The 24,482-nt window shown below is 36.3% G+C and overlaps 2 protein-coding genes across 2 annotated transcripts in view; both read right to left on the reverse strand.

Moving 5' to 3' along the window:
• Window positions 1–24,482, reverse strand: part of LOC141398348 (uncharacterized) — a 152,626-nt gene that overhangs the window by 58,786 nt on the left and 69,358 nt on the right. The window lies entirely within an intron of this gene.
• Window positions 3,439–5,198, reverse strand: LOC141397999 (uncharacterized). Its single transcript, XM_073975087.1, has 2 exons — window positions 3,676–5,198; window positions 3,439–3,620 (listed from the first exon to the last, which is right to left on the reverse strand). Exons 1-2 carry the CDS (start codon window positions 5,023–5,025, stop codon window positions 3,609–3,611), a joined length of 1,362 nt encoding a protein of 453 aa, XP_073831188.1. The 5' UTR covers window positions 5,026–5,198; the 3' UTR covers window positions 3,439–3,608.

Genomic DNA, 24,482 nt, shown 5'->3' on the forward strand with positions numbered 1-24,482 from the left:
AAGCTATCCCAATTTTAATATTTTTAATTCTATTAGTCAAAAGCTTATGAACAGGGGTAGTGGTGTAGGGTATCACATAGTCGGCCCCGACCCGACTATAGCCTTGACTCACTTGTTTTATAATAATTTATAATAATTTTCTTTTGTCACTTTACGATAGGACATGCGGTTTCAAAGCAAAATCGTTAATACCTATAAAAATCCTAAAAATGTGAACTTGGCCGCGATTTATTTGAAAATCCCTCTGGCTATTTTTTTTTTTTTTTTGTTTTGTGGCGATGTTGAGGAATGAAAGGACACCGTTATATTTGATTTTTAATTATTTTCACTTTATTCTTTTCGGATGTTACGTCCGTTCACTTTCGCTTTCACAATGAGAATGAATAGTTGGTAGACAAGAATGATGGATGAGAGTGATTGGTACAATCAGAGACTTACAGCTAGTTACTATTAACGTAACGTAATTAAAAGTAAATGCATCTTACGTACTAGTTGTTATCATATTATTGACTAGGGTTACCTTATATACTACAATTCGGCCTCCTGACCCCAAGGATCACCCGATCCTTTCGTAATTAGTTTTTTACTTTCTGCTTTATTTCTGCCATTGAACCAGAGTTTTATGTTGTGTGCTGCCCAAACACCTTTGTAGGGAATTTGCGTTTGCTGAAAACCGTCTACATCTTCTAAAATGTACCTGTCATTGTCTAAAACCTTTGTTATCTGATACGGTCCTTTATATTTCGGTATTAATTTTCTCGGTACACCAGTTGTACAGTCAAAATTTCTAATTACAACATAATCTCCTACGGTGTAATTAGTTGCACTCTTTCGAGTTCTGTTAACAAACGTTTCATTGTAATTTTGTGATTTAATTTCGTTTTCCTTTGCATTTGTTCTAATCTCGTTTATATCTCTATGATCTTCGGTCACCAAATTTTCCTGTATTTCGTCTGTGCACTTTCTTTTTTGATTTATTCCAAAAAGCATTACACTTGGGTGTTCGTCAATCATTCTATGAACCGTATTATTCATGGAGAATTCTGTCATTTCTATTATCTCATCCCAACTAAATTTTGTTTCCGAATCTTTAATTTTCGCGATCATCGGTCCTAAATTTCTATTGACTCTTTCTACTTGTCCGTTCGCTTGTGGAGACCCTGTAGCGACTAAGATATGCTGAATGCAATTTTCTTTTATAAAATTTGCAAAGTCAGTAGATGTGAAACACGTACCTCGATCTGAAACAATGTATTTAGGTCTACTATAATATCTAAAGTACTCATTTAATGCCTTTATAACCTCCTTAGTGGCTGTAGTTTTGGTTGGGTATAGTTTCACGAACTTTGAACAAGCATCTACAACAACAAATAAATGTTTTCTAGTGTCGTTCCCATGGATGGGGCCATAATGATCTATGTGAAGCATCTCGAAAGGTTTATCAGGCTTCGGAATGTTATGTAGCAAGCCTTCTTTTTTACCACTTTTGTTAGAGAATGCTATGCATTTTAAACAATTCTCAATATGAGTTTTAATTTTAACTCTAAGTTGGGGAAACCAGTAATTTTTTTCTATTAACTCTGTAACTTTATTAATACCTACGTGGCCCATTTCGTCGTGATATTTGTATAAGACATGCGACTCCATTTCTGTAGGGACATAAAATCGTACTCTATTTTTTCTTAACTTCTTGTAAATTATTCCATTTCTCATTTCATAATGTTTGTGTTCTGTATTTTGTAGTGTTTCTTGAAGTTTCCTAATATAGGGGTCTCTATTTTGGCATATCACTAAGTTCTCTTCAAACGCGTTAGTATGAATTACCATAATATCTTGACACCTGCTAAGTGCATCGACATGTTGCATGCGCTTTCCAGAGCGGTGGTCAACTGTGTAGTCAAAGTTTTGCATCTCTAATGCCCATCTTGCTATTCTGGGATTAAGATCTTTTTTGCTCAACGTAAGTTTAAGTGAATTGCAATCTGTAATTATTTTGAATGGTCTACCAAATAAATAAACTCGGAATCTTCTTAATGCATATATAATAGCTAGAGTTTCCAATTCGTAACTATGAAATTTTGATTCTGACTCAGTTGACCTTTTTGAAAAGTAAAATACTGGGTGCCATTTCGTATCACTACCTCTTTGAACCAGTATGGCACCAAACCCTAATGCACTGGCATCACAGTGCAGTTCAGTTTCGGCTGACGGGTCAAAGAGGGCAAGTACCGGGGACTCCAGAAGTTTATTCTTTAGTGTATCAAATGTTTTAAGTTCTTCTGGTCCGAACTTAAACTTCTTATCTTTTTTCGTAAGGTCGTATAAAGGTTTTGCTATAATTGAAAAATCTTTTATAAAACGTCGAAAATATGAACACAAGCCCAAAAAACTCCTAACTGTGTGTACTTTGTCTGGGACTGGATAATTTGTAATAGCCTCTAAACCCTTTTCATCTGCTCGAATACCCGAAGCATCTATCGTATAACCTAAATATTTAACACTATTTTGTAGAAATTCGCATTTGTCTAAACGTAACTCTAATTTGTTGTTTACGATTCTTTTCATAACTTCCTCCAACACCTTGAGATGCTCAGATACGTTGTCGGAAGCTATCATAATGTCGTCTAAGTAAATTGTAACTTTTCTTTCTCTAACTAAATCGGCGAAAATTTTGTTAATAAACATTTGAAATACAGATGGAGCATTTTTTAGTCCAAAAGGCATTCTGAGGAATTCAAATTGTCCTAACGGAGTGATGAATGACGTATACTTCACTGAATCTCGGTCCATGTGGACATGGTAAAACCCATTTCTTAAGTCCAGTTTTGTGAAGATTGTCTTTTTCCCTAATGTTTCTAATAGATCGTCTATTAGTGGTATCGGATAATTATGCTTCGCTGTGACTTTATTTAGACTTCTAAAATCAACACACATTCTTAATTCACCCGTTTTCTTGCGTACTAATACTATCGGCGATGTATATTCAGATTCGCTTACTCTAATAATTTTGTTCTTTAATAAATCATCTATGATTTCCTGTAGCGCTATTTTTTCAGCATAAGCAAGTCTACGAGGGGGGCAATTGAAAGGTTTTAAATTATCTAAATTAATTTTCATCTCGAATTTAACTTCTGGTTCTTCAGGTCTTGGCATGTTTTTGTAAGTATTATAAAATATATTTTCTACAGCAGTTTTTAATTCTAGCGGTACTTTGTCATTAATATTTAAATTCAATTCGTTTGTATCTGTATATTTTTCTAATGCCATAATTGCTTTCTCAAACTCTAAGTTCTCATCTAAATCATAATTATTTCTTTTATTCTGTATTTTGTCTTCCTCTTCTACTTTTCCAATTAATATTTTGCTATTGGTTGTATATAAAAAGTCCCTTCCCAAAAGCACAGAGTACTTCATAGATTCTGCATCGACAACAATCAGTTCAATTTCAAAACAAAGTTTATTGACTTCAATCAAACATAAACATTTTCCTTTGACTTTCAATATAGAGAAATTTAATCCATAAAATAAAGTATTATCATTAAAATCAAAAATTTCAAATTCATTTGGCACCATGTCCATTTTTATTAAGCTGACCGGACTTCCAGAATCTATGAGGCATTCTAAAGAAAAACTTAAATTAGAATTGTTTCGTGAACTAAATAAGAAAGATCTTACATAATCATTATTTTCGGCTTGCTTCTTTTTGTTAAGACTGCATGTTGCAACTGTATGCTCTTTGCTTCCACACGCATAGCACGTACCTGGCTGCCGACGGGGTTTTCCGCAGTCCGCTGCATAGTGACCGAGGCTATTACAGTTGAAACACCGTATGTCCAGCTTCGTTGTTGTTGATGTAGACTTCTTTGTGACGGTCACGGTAGTTGTTGTTTTCGGCAATTTGACATTCAGTAATGCCTTATACAGGTCTCGAGTATTTGTGTGCTGTTGCATAGAAACCTGTGTTTTAATCTGGACATTTGTAATACCATCTATGATGTACTCTAGTAATTCTTCTTCATCCATCTGTAATTTTCCGGCAAGCATCATTTTGGCATTAAAATAATCAGTAAAATTTTCATTTGGTTCCCATTTACGTTGTTCAAATTTGCGACGTCTTTCTAATTTCGTTTCTTTTGTTCCAAACGTCAAACAGAATTCTTCTAGTAAAGTGCTCACATCTTCGTTTGCTGTGTTACGTCGGGAATGTAACCACAACTTTGCTTTCCCGACAAGTTTCAATGCAAACAATGCGCGCAACATGTTGTCATCGAACTCGTATGTTTGTTGCAGGTCTTTCAGTTGTGCCGTCCAGAAAGTTGCGTCGTATGCTCCATCATAATCTGCTATGAAATTGCCAATTAGATCGAGTGAAACTCCACTTGTAGTTTGTAGTTTGTCTTGGTGTTTGTTTTTTAACAGCTCATTCTCTCTTTTTAGCAATTCGCGCTCACGGCGTAATAACTCATTCTCTTTTTTCAGGAGGATGAGTTCTCTTTCGTTGAGCATTTGCTCTGCCGATGTTTCTGCGACGCTGCCGACAGCGATAGATCCTCTTGAAAATGCTGCCTGTTGTGCACTGTTACCGTTGTTATTTATTGGGGTTTCTTTTTCTTCATTTTGCAATATTCCATTTCCAGTATTGTTGTTGTTCTGCAATTTGAACACGGTAAAATTGTTTTCGCCTTCCTTGTCTTGTACTGTTGTTGGGTTCTGTATGTTTGCTGACTGCTGTATATTTATTGGTGTCGGTATTTTTGTTGTTTGCTCTACATTTGTTGGCTCCTCTATATTTTGTAACTCTACATTCGATGTTGGTGTGACGTCATCTTGTATATTTGGATGCATAATGTCGCTTATGTCGGCAATTTGTTCTTCTTCCACAATTTGAATAGCGGCACTTAAATCATCTAAGGTTACATTTTTCAATCGTTGTATTAAAACTCGTTTTGTGCCGTCAGACGATAGGCACAATTTTTTGCACACAAACTGCAATGATGCGATTGACATTTCCTCTAAAATATCCATCGTTTTTGGTTTTAATGATTGTTCTTTTTAGGTTTGGCGGATAAGGCCCACTTCTGATATTTGTGGCGATGTTGAGGAATGAAAGGACACCGTTATATTTGATTTTTAATTATTTTCACTTTATTCTTTTCGGATGTTACGTCCGTTCACTTTCGCTTTCACAATGAGAATGAATAGTTGGTAGACAAGAATGATGGATGAGAGTGATTGGTACAATCAGAGACTTACAGCTAGTTACTATTAACGTAACGTAATTAAAAGTAAATGCATCTTACGTACTAGTTGTTATCATATTATTGACTAGGGTTACCTTATATACTACAGTTTTTTGTTTTTTGATTTTTCTCATCTATTAACATTGTAGTGGCAGAATTCGCAAAAACTTCCCAGGTGTAAGCTCCTTTCATTTAAAGTTAGTTAAGGTGCACTGTGTTCTATAATATCGCAACAGGGTAAACGGGTAATCACAGGGTAGGTCCCCTAACGGATGCAAGTAAATATAGATTTACCTAATGTACAAATATGTCAAAAAAATAAATCATACAAAAATATCATGATTTAACTATTTTTGAATTTTTGGAAAATATGCATCCGATGTCTAATAGATCTATAATTCTTCTACAAACACCATGTGTCCGCTCCGATTCATATTAACTCAATGATATGGGACCTACTGTGTATCACCGTCTCCGAATCGAATGTCTTAAAACACCACTTATGGAGAAGTTGTACATGGCTGAAGTAGTCAGAAAATGAATTCAAAAAGAAAAGAATTCAGCGCACAAAGCGACACTTCATACTTTAAAAATTTAAATTTTCTCTATGACATAACACACAAATAAGGGACATTTATCATTTTTACTTCCTTCCTGTCAGCAATTAATATACCAAGCCTCGTTGTACTTTTAGAAAATTATTTTACATCTTCGTATTAGAAAAATTTGTTCATTTCCAGATCTATTATTTATTGCCACTCTACGGGATATTTGGTTATACGCCCATATTAAATGTCTTTTGCAGCATAAACTAAAACTAAAAAATGCAATCAAGTTTAATTTGTGGCCATCCAATTTCAATATAATCGAAAGTAGACATTTTAAAGCAAAATAAAATGTTAAGAGAATTTTCTGCACGAACAAACAGCGAAGAGAGCAAATTTGCTTATATGTGTATCAAAAAAGTGTCAGAGATTTAAAAAGATTTTGGTAAGAATATATCCTTCGTAAGAGTAGTAGAAAAACGGACCTTAATTGTCGTCCAAACCTCCATCCTTTGGCCTCTACAGAGTTAACGGTATGTATTTCATTAGTATTCTAGGAACATTTAATCATATTCATTGTTATCGAAATAACGATATTAATTTGGCACATAATTGGTATGTGGCTAGTAATAGACAATTGTTTTATTAATATTAAAGTTATAGAATTGTCGATTTTACGTTTAATCCCATTTTATAAATGTCAAATTTAATTGTTCTGTCCATTGTGTCGTATACGTGCTGACAACAATCATACGCCTCTATGTATATTGAAGCAATTTCATGTAAAATCCGCACAAATTTAAATGAACTAAGTGAATTACTCAAAACATACATTTATTTTAATTTGAAAGCAACAAAAAAACAAAAAAACATTTCATTAAATGGCTCTAGATTACACGATACACGATAGTATGTCATGGACTTAAATGCAAACATTAAAATTTAATGATCTGTCTAGTCATACGAAATTATTCACTGCTAGGCAGAATGGAAATAAATGAGTTCATTGGTCTTCTTCGTGCTATTTCTCAATTTAAACGGAAGCTCAGTATCCATCGAACGGATAGCATCACCTGTACGTTTCATCATCTATCTCATCAATATGTAAAATATAGCAGCAGATTGTGAAATATAAAACCAACAACTGGGATACCACACCACCAGATACCAACTGAGACGTACATATATACGTACAGTATCAATGTGCATGGTAATTAAGTGAACATATGTCAATTTTAATTAAAACACAAATTTTCCATATAAACATTGCAACAATTGTTGGTGTTGTTGTTCTTGTTGTTGACGTTGTGCCGTGGCCACATCTTTGCTTCATCTGTTTCATCTGATTTTAAATAATGAACATTTTGACAGATTGTCATTAAAGCATTCGACAAAATAATTACAGATTTTGTGCTTCGAATAAAGTCAGCCAAGCATGGTTTGCCAATGACCGGATATTGATGTTAACACCCAACCATCGACCCACCCACCCATTCATGCATTTATCTGGATGGCAACGGAAACGTAAATAAAATGGAGGACAAATAATAAAAATAATGAGGTATGTGGAAAGTATGATGTGCCACATGACTTCCTTAACATCTGTTGAAAGTCTGCACGGAGCTGACGGAGGTAGGTAGGCGTTGAAATATTGTCTTTACCACGAATATGCGTGTGTATGGTTGATTGTAATTTAAAATCAATCATCACCTCATTATGATTAATTATAAATCAAGATTAATTACCCGCATTTGAGTGTGTGTGTGAAGGAGATTGCTTGCGGCATTGGATAATTTCAATCGAAGCAGATTTTTTTTGTAGGAAAATTCGCAATGGCTTTAAATAAAATGAAAAGATTTTCGCGGTTTTATGAAGAGATAAGAAATTTAGTGTAATTAAAATTGATGCAAGCTATAGAAATAGTTTTCAACAAAAAAAGGCTGAAAGAAGAATTTCGTCTTTTGGAACATAATAATAATAATAATTGTTCCACAAACATCCCAGGCGGGACAAGCGAGACTTCTCTCATATCAATGAGTGCAGCCCGATTCATATTTGCTCAATGAGATGGTGCCTACAGTTTATCGTTGAGTCCAAACGGCGTGCCCTAAGACACCACTTGTAGAGAAGTTTTTTACATGGCTGGAATTCTCAGGAAATGTCGCCAACATTACTGAGGGGTATTTTGCCACCGTTGAAAATTTGATGTTGCCCGGCCGGGGAATCGAACCCACGACCTTCTGTGTTCAAGGCGGGTGTGCATATTGCACCGCGGTGGCAACCCTTTGAAACATAAGTATTGTATTCAATTAGTAAAAAAACGGTACAATTTTTCGAGAGCAAGTCCGTACATCTTAAGACAATGACCTCAAAAAGCTCAAAAAATTCTGTTGGCACCCACTAAAACTACTAATGAGCACGATAATTTACGAATTGAGAACCCGATTAAGCCCAAAATTGGTACATCGTAAAATTGTTTCCAAAGGGTCTATAACAGACAACACCTTTGGGTACATCCGTCAATAAAGTTCAAAATCGCTTTACTCAAGTTTCAGGGATTTTCGAAAATTGTTTTGACAGTTTTACAAAAGAGCTACTTGGAGTGACATTTACAGTGATATAATGTATTACATGACAAGACAATACATAATATTAATGTAGTGTACAATACCAACAAATTAGTTATGTGCTTTTTATTGATAATCATCGAACGCATAGCAGTGGGAACGATTTGGTTTTGTTTGCAAGTGAAGTTACTCGAGTTTAGGTAGTGCCGAAGAAGTTCTCGATCATCGTGTTGCACACGTATCTATTTGAGCGAGCAATTGACACTTGGGTATAAAAAGTTTCTTGTTGAAAAACAAGAAACAAGGGAACTGATGAAGATCTGTGGCGAGATCTGAAACTATAGTCTTCCCTGCATTACGACTGTGGGACTTAGCCTGACTATTGTGAAAAACAAAATAAAAGTCTTCATCCAAAATAAAAAAACGCCAACCCTCCTAGTTAAATGGCTGGTGGCGACGATAATCGAAAGAAGAGACTGACATTGGTCAAACTTTGCACATCCTAATATTTATACTAACGAGGGTATATGGCAAATAACAAAATTCCTTTGCAATTCCATTTGAAAAAAATTAAAAAATTTTTTCGCGAGCACATCTACGATTTTTGGTATAGAGTTAAAGGAAAAAAATCTGGTTTCAAATCTGCTCGCGTTCACGAAATTGGCCGATGCGCGCAACAGTTATAGCGGTTTTTATCCTCTTATAAAAAAAAAATATTTTAAAATTTCTTATTTTTTGTATTGAGAAAATGTAAGCATATATCAGTAAAAGCATTTGATATCCTTCCGTAGATGCACCAAAATTTCCAAAATGTGTTTTTATTTTCGCGGAAAATCAAAAAAATTAAAAAAATCCAGCAATAAATTAAAATTATACTAACTCAGAGTCCGTACAAACTTCTAAAAAACTAAATTACAAATACGTACAGGAACTAGACAACGCGTAAAAAAATGTGAAACCAAAATTATAAACATTGGCTTTATAAATTGCATATTATAACAACAACAAAAGAGAAGCAACTCATTGTTGGAAAATATTGTTACAAATATATTTTTTGGTTTGTTTCGAAAAATTAGAAAAAAAAATATTTGAGAGTTTTCCAACTATTTCGCTAAAATCTAATACATAGATTAAAGTATTCTGCTAAAATTTCATCAAAATATATGGTTTACCATCGTTAAAGCTTAACTGTTTACTGTGATAACTTATAAGGATAGGAAATTAAGAGTAATATTGAAATTACTATCATTTACAAGATATGAAAATTAAAAAGCCTGTAATTCGCGAATTAGTTAAAGTCGGTTGATGCGCATCCGATTTAAGATAAAGCGAATCAATCTCTTTCAATATTTATGCATATTTCGATGTTTCACTCAGCGGCCATTGTGTGCCGCCAGTTGCATCATGCAATGCGAAAAACCTTAACCTGCATACGATTTTGATGCGCATCCGGTTTCATTAGCGCCCATCAAAAATACGTCAATATACACCTATTTCAAATAGATTCTTCAAAAACCGCGGATGTGCCTCCACATTCAATTTTTGGCGAAATACCCATATTACTCGCGTATCTCTGTTTTTTTATGACACGTGTTTTCGCAAATATTATAATCGCGAGTAAAGGATTCCATTTATGTAAAAAATATTAAAGAAAATCGCGGTTTAGTACGCGGATTTGTCAAAATATATTTTTGCTGATTTTCCGATTTTCAAGGTATCTATATCTGCGGTTTTAGTAGATGAATTCGATCGCGGAAGGCTTCATTAGAACCGTCGCGTAAAAAAACTAAATTCACGCGGGTTTCAAAGGAAATTGAATGACAGTTGTAAATTTTACACGCAAAAAATATGTTTTGTAAGAAAATTCACGCATGAAATTTTGGCCTTTCGACTCCAATTACTAGGATGCTGTAAGGAGCACACTCATCAGATATGCACTAAACGACGTAAAATCATCAAAAAAATTCAAAAAACCCCGAAATTCCGGCTTCAAAATGTCAGCATCAATTTAAGGTGGATGCAGTGGTTATATCGAAAAATCATACACAGCTATCTTATTGCCCATGAAGTATTCTGCGATTCATTCTTTGGGAATAGGTCTATAAAATGTAAGGTTAAGCCAGAAATCGCATGGGAACATAGAAAAACTTGTGGGCTTCAACCCATTTTTACCCATTTTTCTACATTATGCCAACACAGCTTCCACGAAAATTAATTTTAATGGTCGACATTATGGGATCTCTCCTCAAACACTTCATTTTAAAGAATTGTAGTCATACTTTATAGAATATGTTAACAGTTCGCGAATTCTGAAAGGGTGAAACTCGGATTCATCGACTGCAAAACATTTTTGTTATTTACCATATACAATTTCATAGGGGCAAAATGTGCCTCATCGAAATAATGGTTTTAGACCCCAAGTATGTTTGGACGAAATGTGTTTCAGACAATTTGGAGTCGATTTAGCAATGTCCGTCTGTCTGTCTGGCTGGTGTGCACGATAACTCTCGAACGGATGAGCCAATTTGATCCAAAGTTTGGCTTTCGTAATATTTTGTCCAAACCTTCAGGTACCTCCCCCACAAAAGTTTAAAAAATGTTCGGAAAATTTGTGCGCACGATAAGTCTTGAAGGGAGCAACCGATTTGGTCCATACTTTGCACATCCTAAAATTTCTACCAGTCATAGATGGGGTTCAAATATGGACTCAATCGGTCCACTCCTTCGGGTACCTCCCACACAAAATTTCGGATAAGTTTAGATTAGGAACTGCTCTCGAATTGCTTTGGTTTTTGTTGCAACAACATGTATTCACTGCCTGCCATACGACGGTACAAGTTTCATCAGGGACAAGTCCATACTTCCTGAGAAAATAACCTAAAAGATGCCAAAAAGCCCTATGACACCGTGTGTAGTGGTTGGAGCGCAAGATAACTCTCGAACGGATCTGCCGATTCGGTCCAAAATTTGGCTTTCCAAACATAATTTAAGTTCGAAGATAAGCCATATCGGTCTACTCCTTCAGGAACCTCCCCCACAAAAGTTCAAAAATGTTCGGAAAAATTTTGGGCACGGTAACTCTTGAAGGGAGTGACCGATGTAATCCATACGTTGCACATCCTAATATATCTACCAGATATACATCAGATTCGAATATGGACTATAATTGTCTACTCCTTCTGGTACCTCTCACACAAAATTTCGGATAAGTTCACTTTAAGATCTGCTCTCGAATCACTTTGATTTTTGTTGAAGCTATTTGCATTCGCCACCTCCATTACGACGGTACAAATTTTTTCAGGGGCAAGCCCAAAACAGCCCGAAATGTGTAAAACACCCCTAGGTCACCATATGTGGCGGTCGGATAGCACGATAACTCTCGAACTGTTCAACCGATTTGGTCTAACATTTGATCTTCGTCATATTATATCCAATCTTAGTTTCATGGGACAATACCGGTCCACAACTTCCGGAACTTCTCCCCAGTATTTAAATAATGTCACTAACGCTAGGACGATATCACTTGAATGGGGCAACCAATTTGGTCTAAACTTTGGATCTCCTAAAGTTTTGTCAAAATTTAGTTTAACTTCTAAAATGGCCCATATCGTTCCTCCCTAAGGGTATCTCCCCCACAAAAGTTCAACATTTGTGTCTTAGTGCAGTTAATTCCTAATCCACATTTTTGTCGGCAATTCAAATGTCCAAAAAGGGCCACAACATTTTGAAGACACCTTAAATACATTCGATCTGTCCGTAGGTGAAAGTTTCACTTCACATTGGCTGAGGGTATATCTGTCGGCAAAGGCGACTGACACTTTTTTACTTGTTCTTTTAAACGTACCTCACGTACAAAAAGGTTAACATTGGACAACACAATCTGGTACATCCCTCACATAGGTTCAAGATATTCGCTTCAGTACAGTTTACGAACGTTCGATTATTGTTTTAAAATTTTCATCGAAGTTACTCCTTTTGATTCTAATTACAACGATATAATTTTCTTCTTGAAGATCCCTCCTGACAGGTTTGGTTGGCGGAGTCCTATTCACCATACGGTGATTGGGATGACTTTTATGGTAACACCCGAGCAAGTGTTGTAACAATAGCGTTCCATTGCGTTGCCGTTCTGGAAGAATCTTCGTTTCTTCATGATGTAAGAGGGCATACTGTTACAGTTCTCAGGTCGGTTGGCTGACAGTTTTAAAATCTTTTAAATTGCGTTGCCCTTTTATTCGCGGAACACTCTGGTGATGCCCAGACCGGCCTATTGCCTTATAAGAGGTCAACAAAGCTGAGCCAGGCTGGGGTTTGGATCCACGTCCTTGAAAAACACAGGAAAAAAGTGTTGTCACGGCGTGTAATCGTTCAGAGCCAAACATATAACTTTCAAAGGCAGCGCTAAGCGTTTGTCATGAAAGCACAACTAAATGGGAAAATCCTCATTGCTGTTGTAAAAAACAAAACAAAAATGCATTTGAAAGAAGAAAAGTTCGAGGACAGCGAAGCCGCTCCACATCCGATATGTCTGAAGAGCCTTTACCGAAGGCGAAACATGCATGTCACATAGTGGTGGGAGTGTGGGTTCGAATCGTCGGCTTTCCTTTTTCACTTGCAAAAATAGATCAAAAAGCTCGATTAAAAAATTTAAAAATTAATACTAAAGCTTTTTTGTCAGCACCGACATTTTACTAGCGGGTAGTCTTTGACTTCAAAAAATACATGCTGATATGAGATCCCCGAAGAGATCCGATACTTAAAGCCACAACTTCATACACGTCTCGTCTCGCACTAAAGACAGTAGAATCTTTGGCAATATGGTATTTTAGCAAAGACTGAAGATAGTTAATCCGATGACGAACTTGGAAGCACAGTCGTCCCAAACACAGTAGTCGTCGTTAGACTGGCCTCGGCCTCAACAGAAAGAGCTAAGGCTCTTGAACCCAGGACCGTTGAAACCGAATTGAGAAAGGAACCTCGTCCGTAGAATTGGTCCCCACCACATTTACTATTGCACCAAATTGCTTGGCTAAAAAGGGCTTAGGTCAATACACCATTTCGATGAGAGAGTGCACATTGATGAGGATCAATTCTCCATCAAAAACTTCGTGAAATCTCCAATGAGAGGGCAAATCAAAGATGGCTATTGGTTCCTGGTTGTAGGGTATCCAAGGCAATCTGGCCTGTAGTCTCTCATCGAAGAACTTATAACAGTTCACTGCACAGTGAGATCTCTAACCTCAAAATGGGATCACAGTGGCACTGACTACTGTAGACTATGTGAAGATGCGGAGGAGATACCGAACACTGGGTAGATATGAGATAGATACTCTGACCTTCCTGTTCTACTGCCCCATTGTTCTACTGTCAAAAATCTATCATGGCTCGACAAGGCTCCATAACTACTAAATACTAAAATTGTTTTTCTATTTTCCAGTACAACATCATCTCTACCTCAGCAGTATAACTTCTCATCGATGTAAAGATGTATTTGTACCTCATCATCATCTTATCATCCTCATCTTATTTAACCACATCAACATCCTTATATCTTAAAATCTCAATTCCTTGTCCCAATATCAATTTCTATATCTCATAAATGGTAAACCCTAGGAAAAACTCATGAAGGTCAATCTTGAACAGAATTTTCACAGCTACAACATTTGCTCTGATCCCATTTCAATCCCATTGCGGTTTCCAAGCAAAATCGTGAAAACCTAAAAAAATCGTATAAATGTGAACTATGATGGCGATTAATTTAAAAAGCGCTCCGGCGATTTTTGTTTTTTTTTTCATTTTTCTCATCTATGAACAGTGTAGATTCAGAATCCGCAATAACTTCCTAGGTGCACCGTCACATAAAATTGTATTTCCTTTTATAGTTTTGGTTTATTTATATAGAACTACGTTTATCTTTCGTGCTACAAAATTTCGGATCCATGATAGAAAGGTATTAAAATCATGATAGGGGAATTCCAAGTTTTTTTAGATTGATGCAATATACGATGCTGTACGGGGTTTTGAAGTTTTTTATGTACCTTTGATTAAAAGTAATGTAATACCTAGAAATATTGATTTCTTTCATTGATCGAATCGGATAAAGTCACAAAAAGCTATTTATAAATACGTTTAGTATTTTTTGTTTCTTAATACAAATTTTTAATTTATATGGTCAAATTGGCTATCTGTAATATATAACGTGTCGCAATCATACATACATATATTCCCCAACATCCCCGAAGGAACACGGGAGACTTCGCAATCATATAAATAAATTCCGCGGAAAACTAGTGCCAAGGGGAAGTGGTGTAGGGTATCACATAGTCGGCCCGTCCGACTATAGCCCTCTTTTACTTGTTTTTACTATTTTTCGATATCATAAAGGAAAAATTGTTATCGTTGTAAAAACTTGTAGATTATTGCAGGTTTTGGAACAGACATTATTTTGGTTCAGGGTGGCTAATAGCATTCGTTCCCTCCTAAGAAGGAATTCTGCTGATCCGTAAAAAGCTTTATGTACATGGATAGTGGTGTTGGCTACCATATGATTGGTCCCGTCTCGCCTAGATCCTTTGTTTTCTTTTGCCCCTTACAACATTTTGAATGAAGAGGTGGATAGTTATTTTTGCTATAAACGATCATCGAATTTATAGCGAAAACCCCACATTGTATAAATAATGACATCTACCACACCTATAGAAATAAAATCTAAATAAGATTCATAGGTAAAAATCATTTTTAGAAAAGTCCAAATAAATACCATAATAATATTATGGTCATAACAATAAAAAAAATTTTGGGGATAAAACAAAAATAAAAAAATTAGTGCTAACTCTAATGAGAAAGTTGACAAATTATAGTTATTATTTATTTTCTTTAACAGCCCTTTTTTCTGTGTTAAGGAAAAAAAGACATATTTACATTCGATGTGCTTCTTTAACTAGACACATATAATTCATTGGAAGGGTGAAACTATACAACAATAAACAGAACAACAAAAAGAATTAGGACTATAATTTCCTTAATACCTATTTGCCCATTTGACATTGTTTGGTGTTATCAGATTTCTTAGCAATTTCTCCCCAACACCCACAAGAAACTAATTAGCATCGTTGAAAAAAAGCGTCTAAAGACACACGAATTAATCACAAGAAAAAACCTCTACCCTTTATATTCTTTCCAGGATGAAAAAGAAATTCTAATACTTCCTGTAGTTGATTGTGTCTGGTTACGGGTTATGTTGCTGGGTTCACAAAAAACAGCCACTTCAACCCAAAACACCCTGCAATGATATACAGGACAAAATGAAATGTTATTTGATATGCTTCCTTGTTTGTTGCTGTTGACTTTATCTGACAAGTGTATTTTTTTAACCGGCACTTTACTCCTTTTTATTTTCAAATAAATTTGCAATAATAAATTACAACAATTTATTTTATTCAAGTTGTGGATTTCTTGTAAAACTTATACGACTCAAGCTGTTGGGAGCACAACAGATTGTTGTGATAATATTTTTTATAATTAATTGTTTCAGCAAAAAAAAGGAAACTTCTGAGCTGCATTTGAATTTTTATTTGATTATGATGGAATGAATGAAGATGATGATTACGTACAATTAGTTTAATATACAAGATTAAATTGTAATAAATAAACTTCTTTAAAAAACAAGTAAAGGTATGGTCGCATTAGGCAAATATTTACTCCAGGGACTGATGAAGATCTGAAGGATTTTTCCCACTAATAAATTAAAGTTGTTTTAATAAAAACAAGTAAGCCAAGGCTATAGTCGGACGGGGCCGACCACGTGATACCCTACACATTAGCTTTCCACATATCAAAATTTTTTTATAGAACAAATAAACTTATTGTAAGAAGTAAATTTGTGGATTCTGGTACCGTGTCACATCAAGCTTAATAATAACATAATAATTGTTTCACAAACATCCCAAAAGGGACAACACTCAATGATATGGAACCCACAGCTTATCTCCGAGTCCGAACGGCGTGTCCTAAGACACCACTTCTAGAGTAGTTTTACGTGGGTGAAAAACTCAGAAAATGTCACAAACCTTACTGAAGGATATTTTGCAACCGTTGAAAATTTGATTTTGCCTGGCTGGGGAATAGTTTTGAAAAACGTGGCAAAGGTGGCGACCCATGCTGCAATGTATGTATAACAAGTAAGCAAAGGCTATAGTCGGACGGGGCCGACCATGTGATACCCTACACCACAACCCCTAGGAATTAGCTATGTGCAACTACTTTGCACGCTGAATCTCCGGGTATGATTCCCATGCCTGACCACATCAAATTTTCAACGGTGGCATAATACCCCTTTGTAATGCTGCCGATACTTCCTGAGTATTTCAGCCATGAAAAACGTCTCTACAAGTGGCAACTTAGGACACGCCTTTTGGTTTCGGCGATAAAAAATACGTCACATATCAATTACATAACATGAATCCATTGGTATAAGATAAGCCTCCCTTGTCCCTATTGTGATATTTGTGGAACAATTATATAAATTATATTTCATTTCTAAACAATATGCCAAAATTGGAAATTTCACATTGATTGTGGGTTTATTAAAGATCTATCGTCCTCACATATTTTGAAAATAGTTCATTGTGGTTATATACATATTTTATACTGATAGAAATAACTAGTAATGAATAGAAATTCAAATAATTTGCATGCAAACAAATTTATAAATCCCAAAATTATTCATATTCAATTACACACTAAGTAAGATAGTATAACTCAGCTCCGCTAACGGTGATATATGCATGTACCTTCAGCATCTGACCAAAAAAGAAACAAACACAATAATTATGCCGTATAAAAAAATCTATATATTTTGTATTTTGTAGGTATCGTAATGTAAGGCTATACCAAACTAATTGTAGTAAGCTATCTTCTGATTTTTGAAAAAGTTTGAGAATTATTTTTGGAAATTTTGGACCATTATGTCAGGAAGTATGGACTTACTCCGGAAAAATTGTAACGTTGCAATAGGTACCGTGAAAAGAACCTACTTTAAGCTATTCAAATAGATCCGAGACTGGTCCTCAAACTGTACTTTTCCCAATTTTTGTGTAGGAGGCACTCGAAGGAAGGGACCGATATAGTCCATATTCCAAGCTGATACATTACTTAATGAAATAATAGGATGTGCAAAGTTTGGACCAATCAGAAAATCCCCTTGAGAGTTATCTTGCGGATTTGCCATTTTAGTTAGGTTTCTTGCTTGTTTTTCAGGGTTTCTTGGACCTTTTCGGCCATAATCTCTGGAGGTATGGACTTGCCATTGCAATTGTACCATCGTAAAGGGGCCGCATGGACAATCTGCTGAAAAAAATCAAAACGATTCGATAAGACCCTTAAATTTTACTTTTCCAAATTTTTTGTGGGAGGTACTCGAAGGTGTGAACCGATATAGTCTTAACCGATTTATATCCGGAAGAAATAATAATATATGGACAGTTTGGACCAAATCGATTTTGCACTTCGACAGTTATCGTTCACACAGTTTTTCAGAAAATTTGTTAACTTTTGTGGGGGAGGTGCCCGAAGGAAATTAAACTATGTTTGGGCAAAAAAATACGAAGTGCGAAATTTGGTTCGAATCGGTAGATCCGTTCGGGAGTTCTTGCGCACCAGCCAGCTAGACAGTAAGAGAGACAGATGAACGGACAGGGCTAAATCGATTCCAAATTGTTTGAAACGAATTTCGTCCAAAAATACTTGGGGTCTAAAACCATTTTTTCGATGGGCACATCTTTGGTCGTATATTGTATATTAACCTTAAGGCTAAGGGTATAAAATAGGGGGCGAAGCGATCCCATGCTGCAATATTTCTATAAATATTTAATTGGACAACTGAACTGAAAATGTCTCTGTCATGATTGAGACAATTTGTAGTATGAGAGGAATTTGTGGTTCTCTACACAAAACCCATTATATATATTAGGCAGTAGGCCCGTTATCTAGCAGACACATTATTGCGATTTGCATCAGGGGAAATATCAGTATTTATTTTTCCATATGTAGGCTACTTTGCCGGTATATGCCCTCCAGGAATTAAAATATAGACCAAAAATAAAATTTGAATATTTTTTATATAAAAGTAATGGTCCATTTCACTCGTAGGCATCTTCTTCGACCGAAACCCTTACCTCGTGCAAAATTTCGTGACTATTGAGCTATAATTGCGAACTCTAGTGTGTTTTTGATTACACTTCAAGCACAAAACTGGATATATTAGGCTGTAACTCTGTTATCTGAGCACGTAAATCAACGTAATTGGCATCAATGGAAAGGTCAAGCGTTCCTCTTCCAAGTATAGCTTACTTGCCCGGAATGTCTCTTCCAGGAAAAAAGATATAAGCTGTATATTAAACATTTTCACAATTTTCACACAAAAGTTGAGGTCCATTTAACCCTCTAAATATTATCTGATCACTATCTCAAATTGCAAGCTTTATCTTTGTCATATACTCTTACCTTATTTAAAATTTCGAGGCAATCGGACTATTACTGCGACCTACAGAGCAGCTACAAAATCGGATAAAATTATGTTTTTGGTCCATTTCAGCCGCTAAATATTTCACGATCATCACCAATTAAAATAGCGATCTATTCTGATGTGAAACCGACCTCCATGCCAAGTTTCGTGACGATCGGTCCCTAATTGCGGCCTGGAGTTTGATTACAATTTATAATGGACAGACGGACACACGGACGGACGGACGGACGGACGGACGGACGGACACACATCTTAAAATCGCTTTATCTCGCCGAGATATGAAGATTGGTATACCACATTGGGGGTCTCCGACGAATATTTCGCGGTGTTACATGAATTTATACCAAAACAAACTTATAATACCCTTTCCACATAGTGGTGTAGGGTATAAAAATAAAAACAACGACTATGGGATTAAGCCTGACTATTTTGAATAGCAATAATAAATTACGTTAAAGTAGGTTTGGAAAAAATTTTTGAAAAAGTTTTAGAGTTACCTTGCTGGGGACAAGTATGTGCCGGCAGGATTTTGGAGCTTTTGAGCCAATATCTCAGGAAGTATTGACTTACTCCGGAAAAAAATTGTACCGTTGTAAAAATTGTAAACGTTGCGAGAGGAGCTCTTAAGCTTCACTCTTTCCGAACTTTGTGTGGAGGGTACCCGAGAGAGTGAACCGATATAGTCCATATTCACCCTGATACATGACTGGATGAAAAAATACGATGTGCAAGATCTGCACCAATCAGAAACTCCCTGTGAGAATTATCTTGCGGATTTGCCATTTTGGTTGGTGCCGTCAGGGTTTCTTGGAAATAAAAAAAAAATCAAAACAATCCGTTAGGAGCTCTTAAACTTCACGTTATCCGAATTTTAAGTGGAAGATACCCGAAGGAGTGGAACTATATCTGGAAGGAATAATACGATGTGTAAAGCAAATCGATTGCTCCCTTCGAAATTTGATCCCTTGATTGAGGTATCGGAAGGAGTGGACAAATATGGTCCATTTTCGAACTTAAACTAAGTTTGGACAAAATATTACGATACCCAAAATTTGGTTTGAATCAGTTGATCCGTTCGAGAGTTATCGTGCGCATCAGCCAGACAGACGGAAAAAAGCCTAACAAAAAACTTAAAAATGTGACCTGAACTTTTATATATCACAAATGGTAAAACCTAGGAACAAATCATAAAGATCAATCCTCTAGAGAATTTTCACAGCTACAAGACTTTCTTCAGCCCTATTTCGATAGGACTTGCCGCTTCCAAGCAAAATCGAGAAAACCTAAAATAAACCTAAAAATGCGAACTTTGACTTTTTTTAAAAATCCCTCCAGCGTTTTTTTTTTTCTTGTTTTTGAATGTTTCAGAATCCGTAAAAACTTCTGTTTTACAAAATGGTGATACAGTCAGTGCGTTGTCACAACTACAATATTTTCTCTAATCCCATTTCGATAGGACTTGCGGTTTCCAAATAATATCGTGAAAATCTAAAAATGTGAACTTTGATCACGATTTATTTTAAAAACTCTTCGTGTAAAGGAGTGGTCTCGTAGAAATTTCACGATGTGCAAAGTATGGACGAACTCGGTAACTGCCTTCGAGAGTTATCGTGCGCACAATTTTAGCGAAAAGTTTTGAACTTTTGTGTGGAAGGTACCGGAAGGAGTGGATTGATATAAGCCACCTTCCAACTTAAACTAAGTTTGGACAAAATAATCCCAGCAAAATGTTCGATGCCAAAGATGCCATTCAATCATCGGTGCAAGTGATCTGGCATGTCATCTTTTTAGCATCTTCATCGATGAATTTTATATGAGCCTGGACACCAAAAGATGCTATTCATTTCTGGGTCCAAAGCATGTCATTTACACCAATGCTTTGACATGTAATTTTGCACCAATGCTTTGGCATGCCATTTCCACCAATGCTTTGGCATGTCCTTTTCACCAACCCTTTGCAATGACATTATCGTTACGACGAGAGTTTTAACAACGTTGGTTGTGATTTCGAGTCTCCGACAACATCAAGCCTATTGCGAATAATTAATTTTATATATTTAGAAAAATGTGTATAAATAAAAACACTAAATTCATCTCTATTGGATCGATCGAATGGGTTCAAATGCTGATGAAAAGATGGGATCTTTCACGAGTTCCTTTGCATGTGATCAAATGCTGATGAAAAGATCGGATCTTTCACGACTTCCTTTGCATTGGTTCAAATGCTATTGAAAAGAACGGATCTTTCACGACTTCGTTTAAACCAATGCAAAAAATGCCATGAAATCAAGTCATCGCATGGAACCCCTTCCTTCAATTTTGCTGGGATACGAAGACCAAATTTTTGACCGAATTGCCTGATTCGTTTGAGAGTAATCGTGCGCTCCAGTCACAACACTTGCTGCAGTAGGGCCTTTTACAGTTTTCGGGCCATTTTCTCAGGAAGTATGGACCTGAAAAAACTTGTACCGTCGTAATGGAGGCAGCGAACACAAGTGTTTGCAGAAAAAATCAAAGCTATTCGAGAAGAAGTCTTAAATTTCACTTTTCCGAAATTTTTTGTAGGAGTGGACTGATAGAGTCTATATTGGAACCTCATCTATGTACCGTAAAAATGTTACGATGCGCAAAGTATGGACCATATCGGTCGCTGCCTTTGAGAGTTTGCGAAATGTTTTGAACTTTTGTGGTGGATGTACCCGAAGGTGTGGGCCGATATGATCCATCTTGGAACTTAGACTTAGTTTGGACAAAATATTACGATGAACACGTTTTGGCTGATCTATTCGAGAGTGCGCTTCAGCCAGCCAGACAAACCAACAGACAGACGGACATTGTAAAATCGACTACAAATTTTCCTGAAACGGATTTCGTCCAAACATACTTAGGGTCTAAGACCATTATTTCGATGAGGCACGTCTGTCCGTATCAAAGTGGTATATACCCTCGTTACTGTAAACATTGAGGGTTTTAGAAACAGTAACAAAAGACGGAATTCGGTCATTTGATGCTGCCAGTACTGAATGGATTGCAAATACATCTCTCACCTGAAGCTTAATGCCTAGGTACAATTCTGGACTGTCAGACACGTTGAGGAGCCGACGCAGATAGAATTAATCGCTCTCTATTCGTACAATAATTCGATTGGAAAAAGCTGGGGACTGAACCCATTGATTATTGATGGACGTATAACACTGTGGATCTTTGGTCCGGTGGCATTCTCTACGCAAAAATTCAACATCCTACAAGATACAAGGGCAGCCTCGATTCTAATAAGGGGGCCTTTATAAGTACTCCACAAGCAGCTCTGAATGTAATACTGAACCTCCGGCCTTTGGGAATCAATATTAAATGTCGGGCAGCACGTAGTGCTCTAAGGCTACACTAACACAGTTGTTGGCGTTGCAGAACCCTATGGGCATTGATGTATCCTGAAAGAATTAGGAGCAGACCTCAAAGTGGAGCATTGTGAGACCATTAGTCTTGAGATTTGAAGATGTAGAAGTCGTTATCCTTATTAGAGATGATTTGAAAAAAGTAACCCCACTCTGGACGGTACCTAGATGGAAGAAAGTACCGGTGCCGGCGTCTACTTTGAAAGGCTGGGTCTTGAATACTTACACCTGTTGGACAACGACTGTAGTGTTTTCCAAGCTGAAATCTTCGTGATGAGCAAAGCTGCAGAATTGATAAAAAGTATGAATGCTGAAATCTTTGAACCGGTAACTATCTTTGTGGATAGTCAAGCGGCTCTTAAAGCCATCAAAATATTTGATGATCAAATATTTTAGCATCAAATCTGAGGTCGTCCTTAAGTGAAAAATTAACAAATGGCTTCCGACTATGATAGGTACCAGGACATTGTGACATTAAGGCAGACGAACTAGCTAGATGTGGATCACAATCCACAAGTCTAGCAACCAATGAATCAATCAAACCACCCATATGTCACCTTTTTCGGAAAGTTTAAACGTTCATTGATGAAAGAGCCAAAGAATTATGGCATAATGAACCTAGGTGCAACGTGTCAAGAGCCATTTCACCAACTCTATCAGTCAATAGAATAAATTTACTACAAAACCTGAGCAAAGCTGAAATCAGGGTAATGACTCTGGACACTGTAACAGTGCCCAGATTTTAACAGTAAATGGAACAATGACGGTATTGACTACTGCAGACTCCGCAAGGCTGAGGAAGAGACGGAGACAATTGAGCACCTCCTGTGTCACGTCTAAGTCTAACCTTCAATTCAACGATAGAACCTGTTCCCTTCAACAATATGATCAAAAACTTAAAATGTCTCGGACGGCACAACTTGAATGCGTAAACTATAACCGCGACAGATTCTCAACCATCACCAAAAATGTCCAATAATGTATACAAATAAAAAAAACATTGTTCCACAACATCCCATACGGGACAAGGGAGACTTCTCTCATATCAATGAGACACCCCGATTCATATTTAGCTCAATGATATGGGACCTACTGTTTATCGCCGAGTCCGAACGCCGCGGCGTGTCTTAAGACACCACTTATGGAGAAGTTTTTCAAGGCTGAAATACTCAGGAAATGTCGCCAACATTACTGAGGGGTATATTGCCATCGTTGAATAAATGTTTGATGTTGCCTGGCCGGGAAATCGAACCCCCGACCTTCTGCGTTCAAGGCGGGCGTGCATACCATTGCACCACGGTGGCACCCATGTATACAAATACTTTGTATAATATATCTCTGCTTCTATTGTTTTTCGTTTCTATTCTTACAGGTACTATATAACAATCCTTAAATTTCTTTGGGATGATCACAATCGACCGGAGAGGCGTAACCAAACTAGTGGCTATACATCCCCTAACCTAACCTACTCCTTTTATAAAAGTATAACATAAAATCGTGTCAAGCTGTTTTTAGTAAATTTTTTATAATAACACATCACCTCAGTAGTCAATTTCAATGACGTCAATGTAAATGCGCTATAACTCAATACAAATATTAAATTTAATGAAATTTAATTACCTGGGCACTTTACTTAATTTACCGCCTTATTTGCAATAAGATAAATGATTACAGGCCGACCTACCTGTAGTGCATTATCAACATTCAGTTTTCAATTGCAACCATTAGCCAAGTCATTTAAATATTTGCCCATTTCTCAAGACGTTGTTGCTGTTGTTGTTGTCACTATAGAAAAGGATATTAAACAGAATTTATGCATTTCTTAATTAATAAATTACGCACAAGAGACAGTCAGCCGCCATTCGCTTAAAATGCAAACTTCTTAAGATCCATCCATTTAAAATGCCACTGTCCAGCAATACAAACACAGGAAAAGAAGGGTAGTACTTCAAAACGACGAACTCAACACAAGTGCATTAATTGAAAAATCTTTTAGAGTAGAATTTATTTATAATAAAATCATCGAAATGGAACAAAATGCATTTCATAGGAAATTAATTTGTAAAAGGGAAGTTAATGCAATAAGGGAGTTATTGCAGTGTTTTAATTATGGAAAAAGGATTTCAATTGTTAAAGAAGTTTTTAGGGGAATATATTTCAACTCAATAGAACAAAATTCTATATCTTTTGAAGGGATAGAAATATTTTCT

The sequence above is a fragment of the Musca autumnalis genome, unplaced genomic scaffold (assembly GCF_047663935.1).
Source record: "Musca autumnalis isolate F117 unplaced genomic scaffold, ASM4766393v1 scaffold_3, whole genome shotgun sequence".
Lineage (NCBI taxonomy): Eukaryota > Metazoa > Arthropoda > Insecta > Diptera > Muscidae > Musca > Musca autumnalis.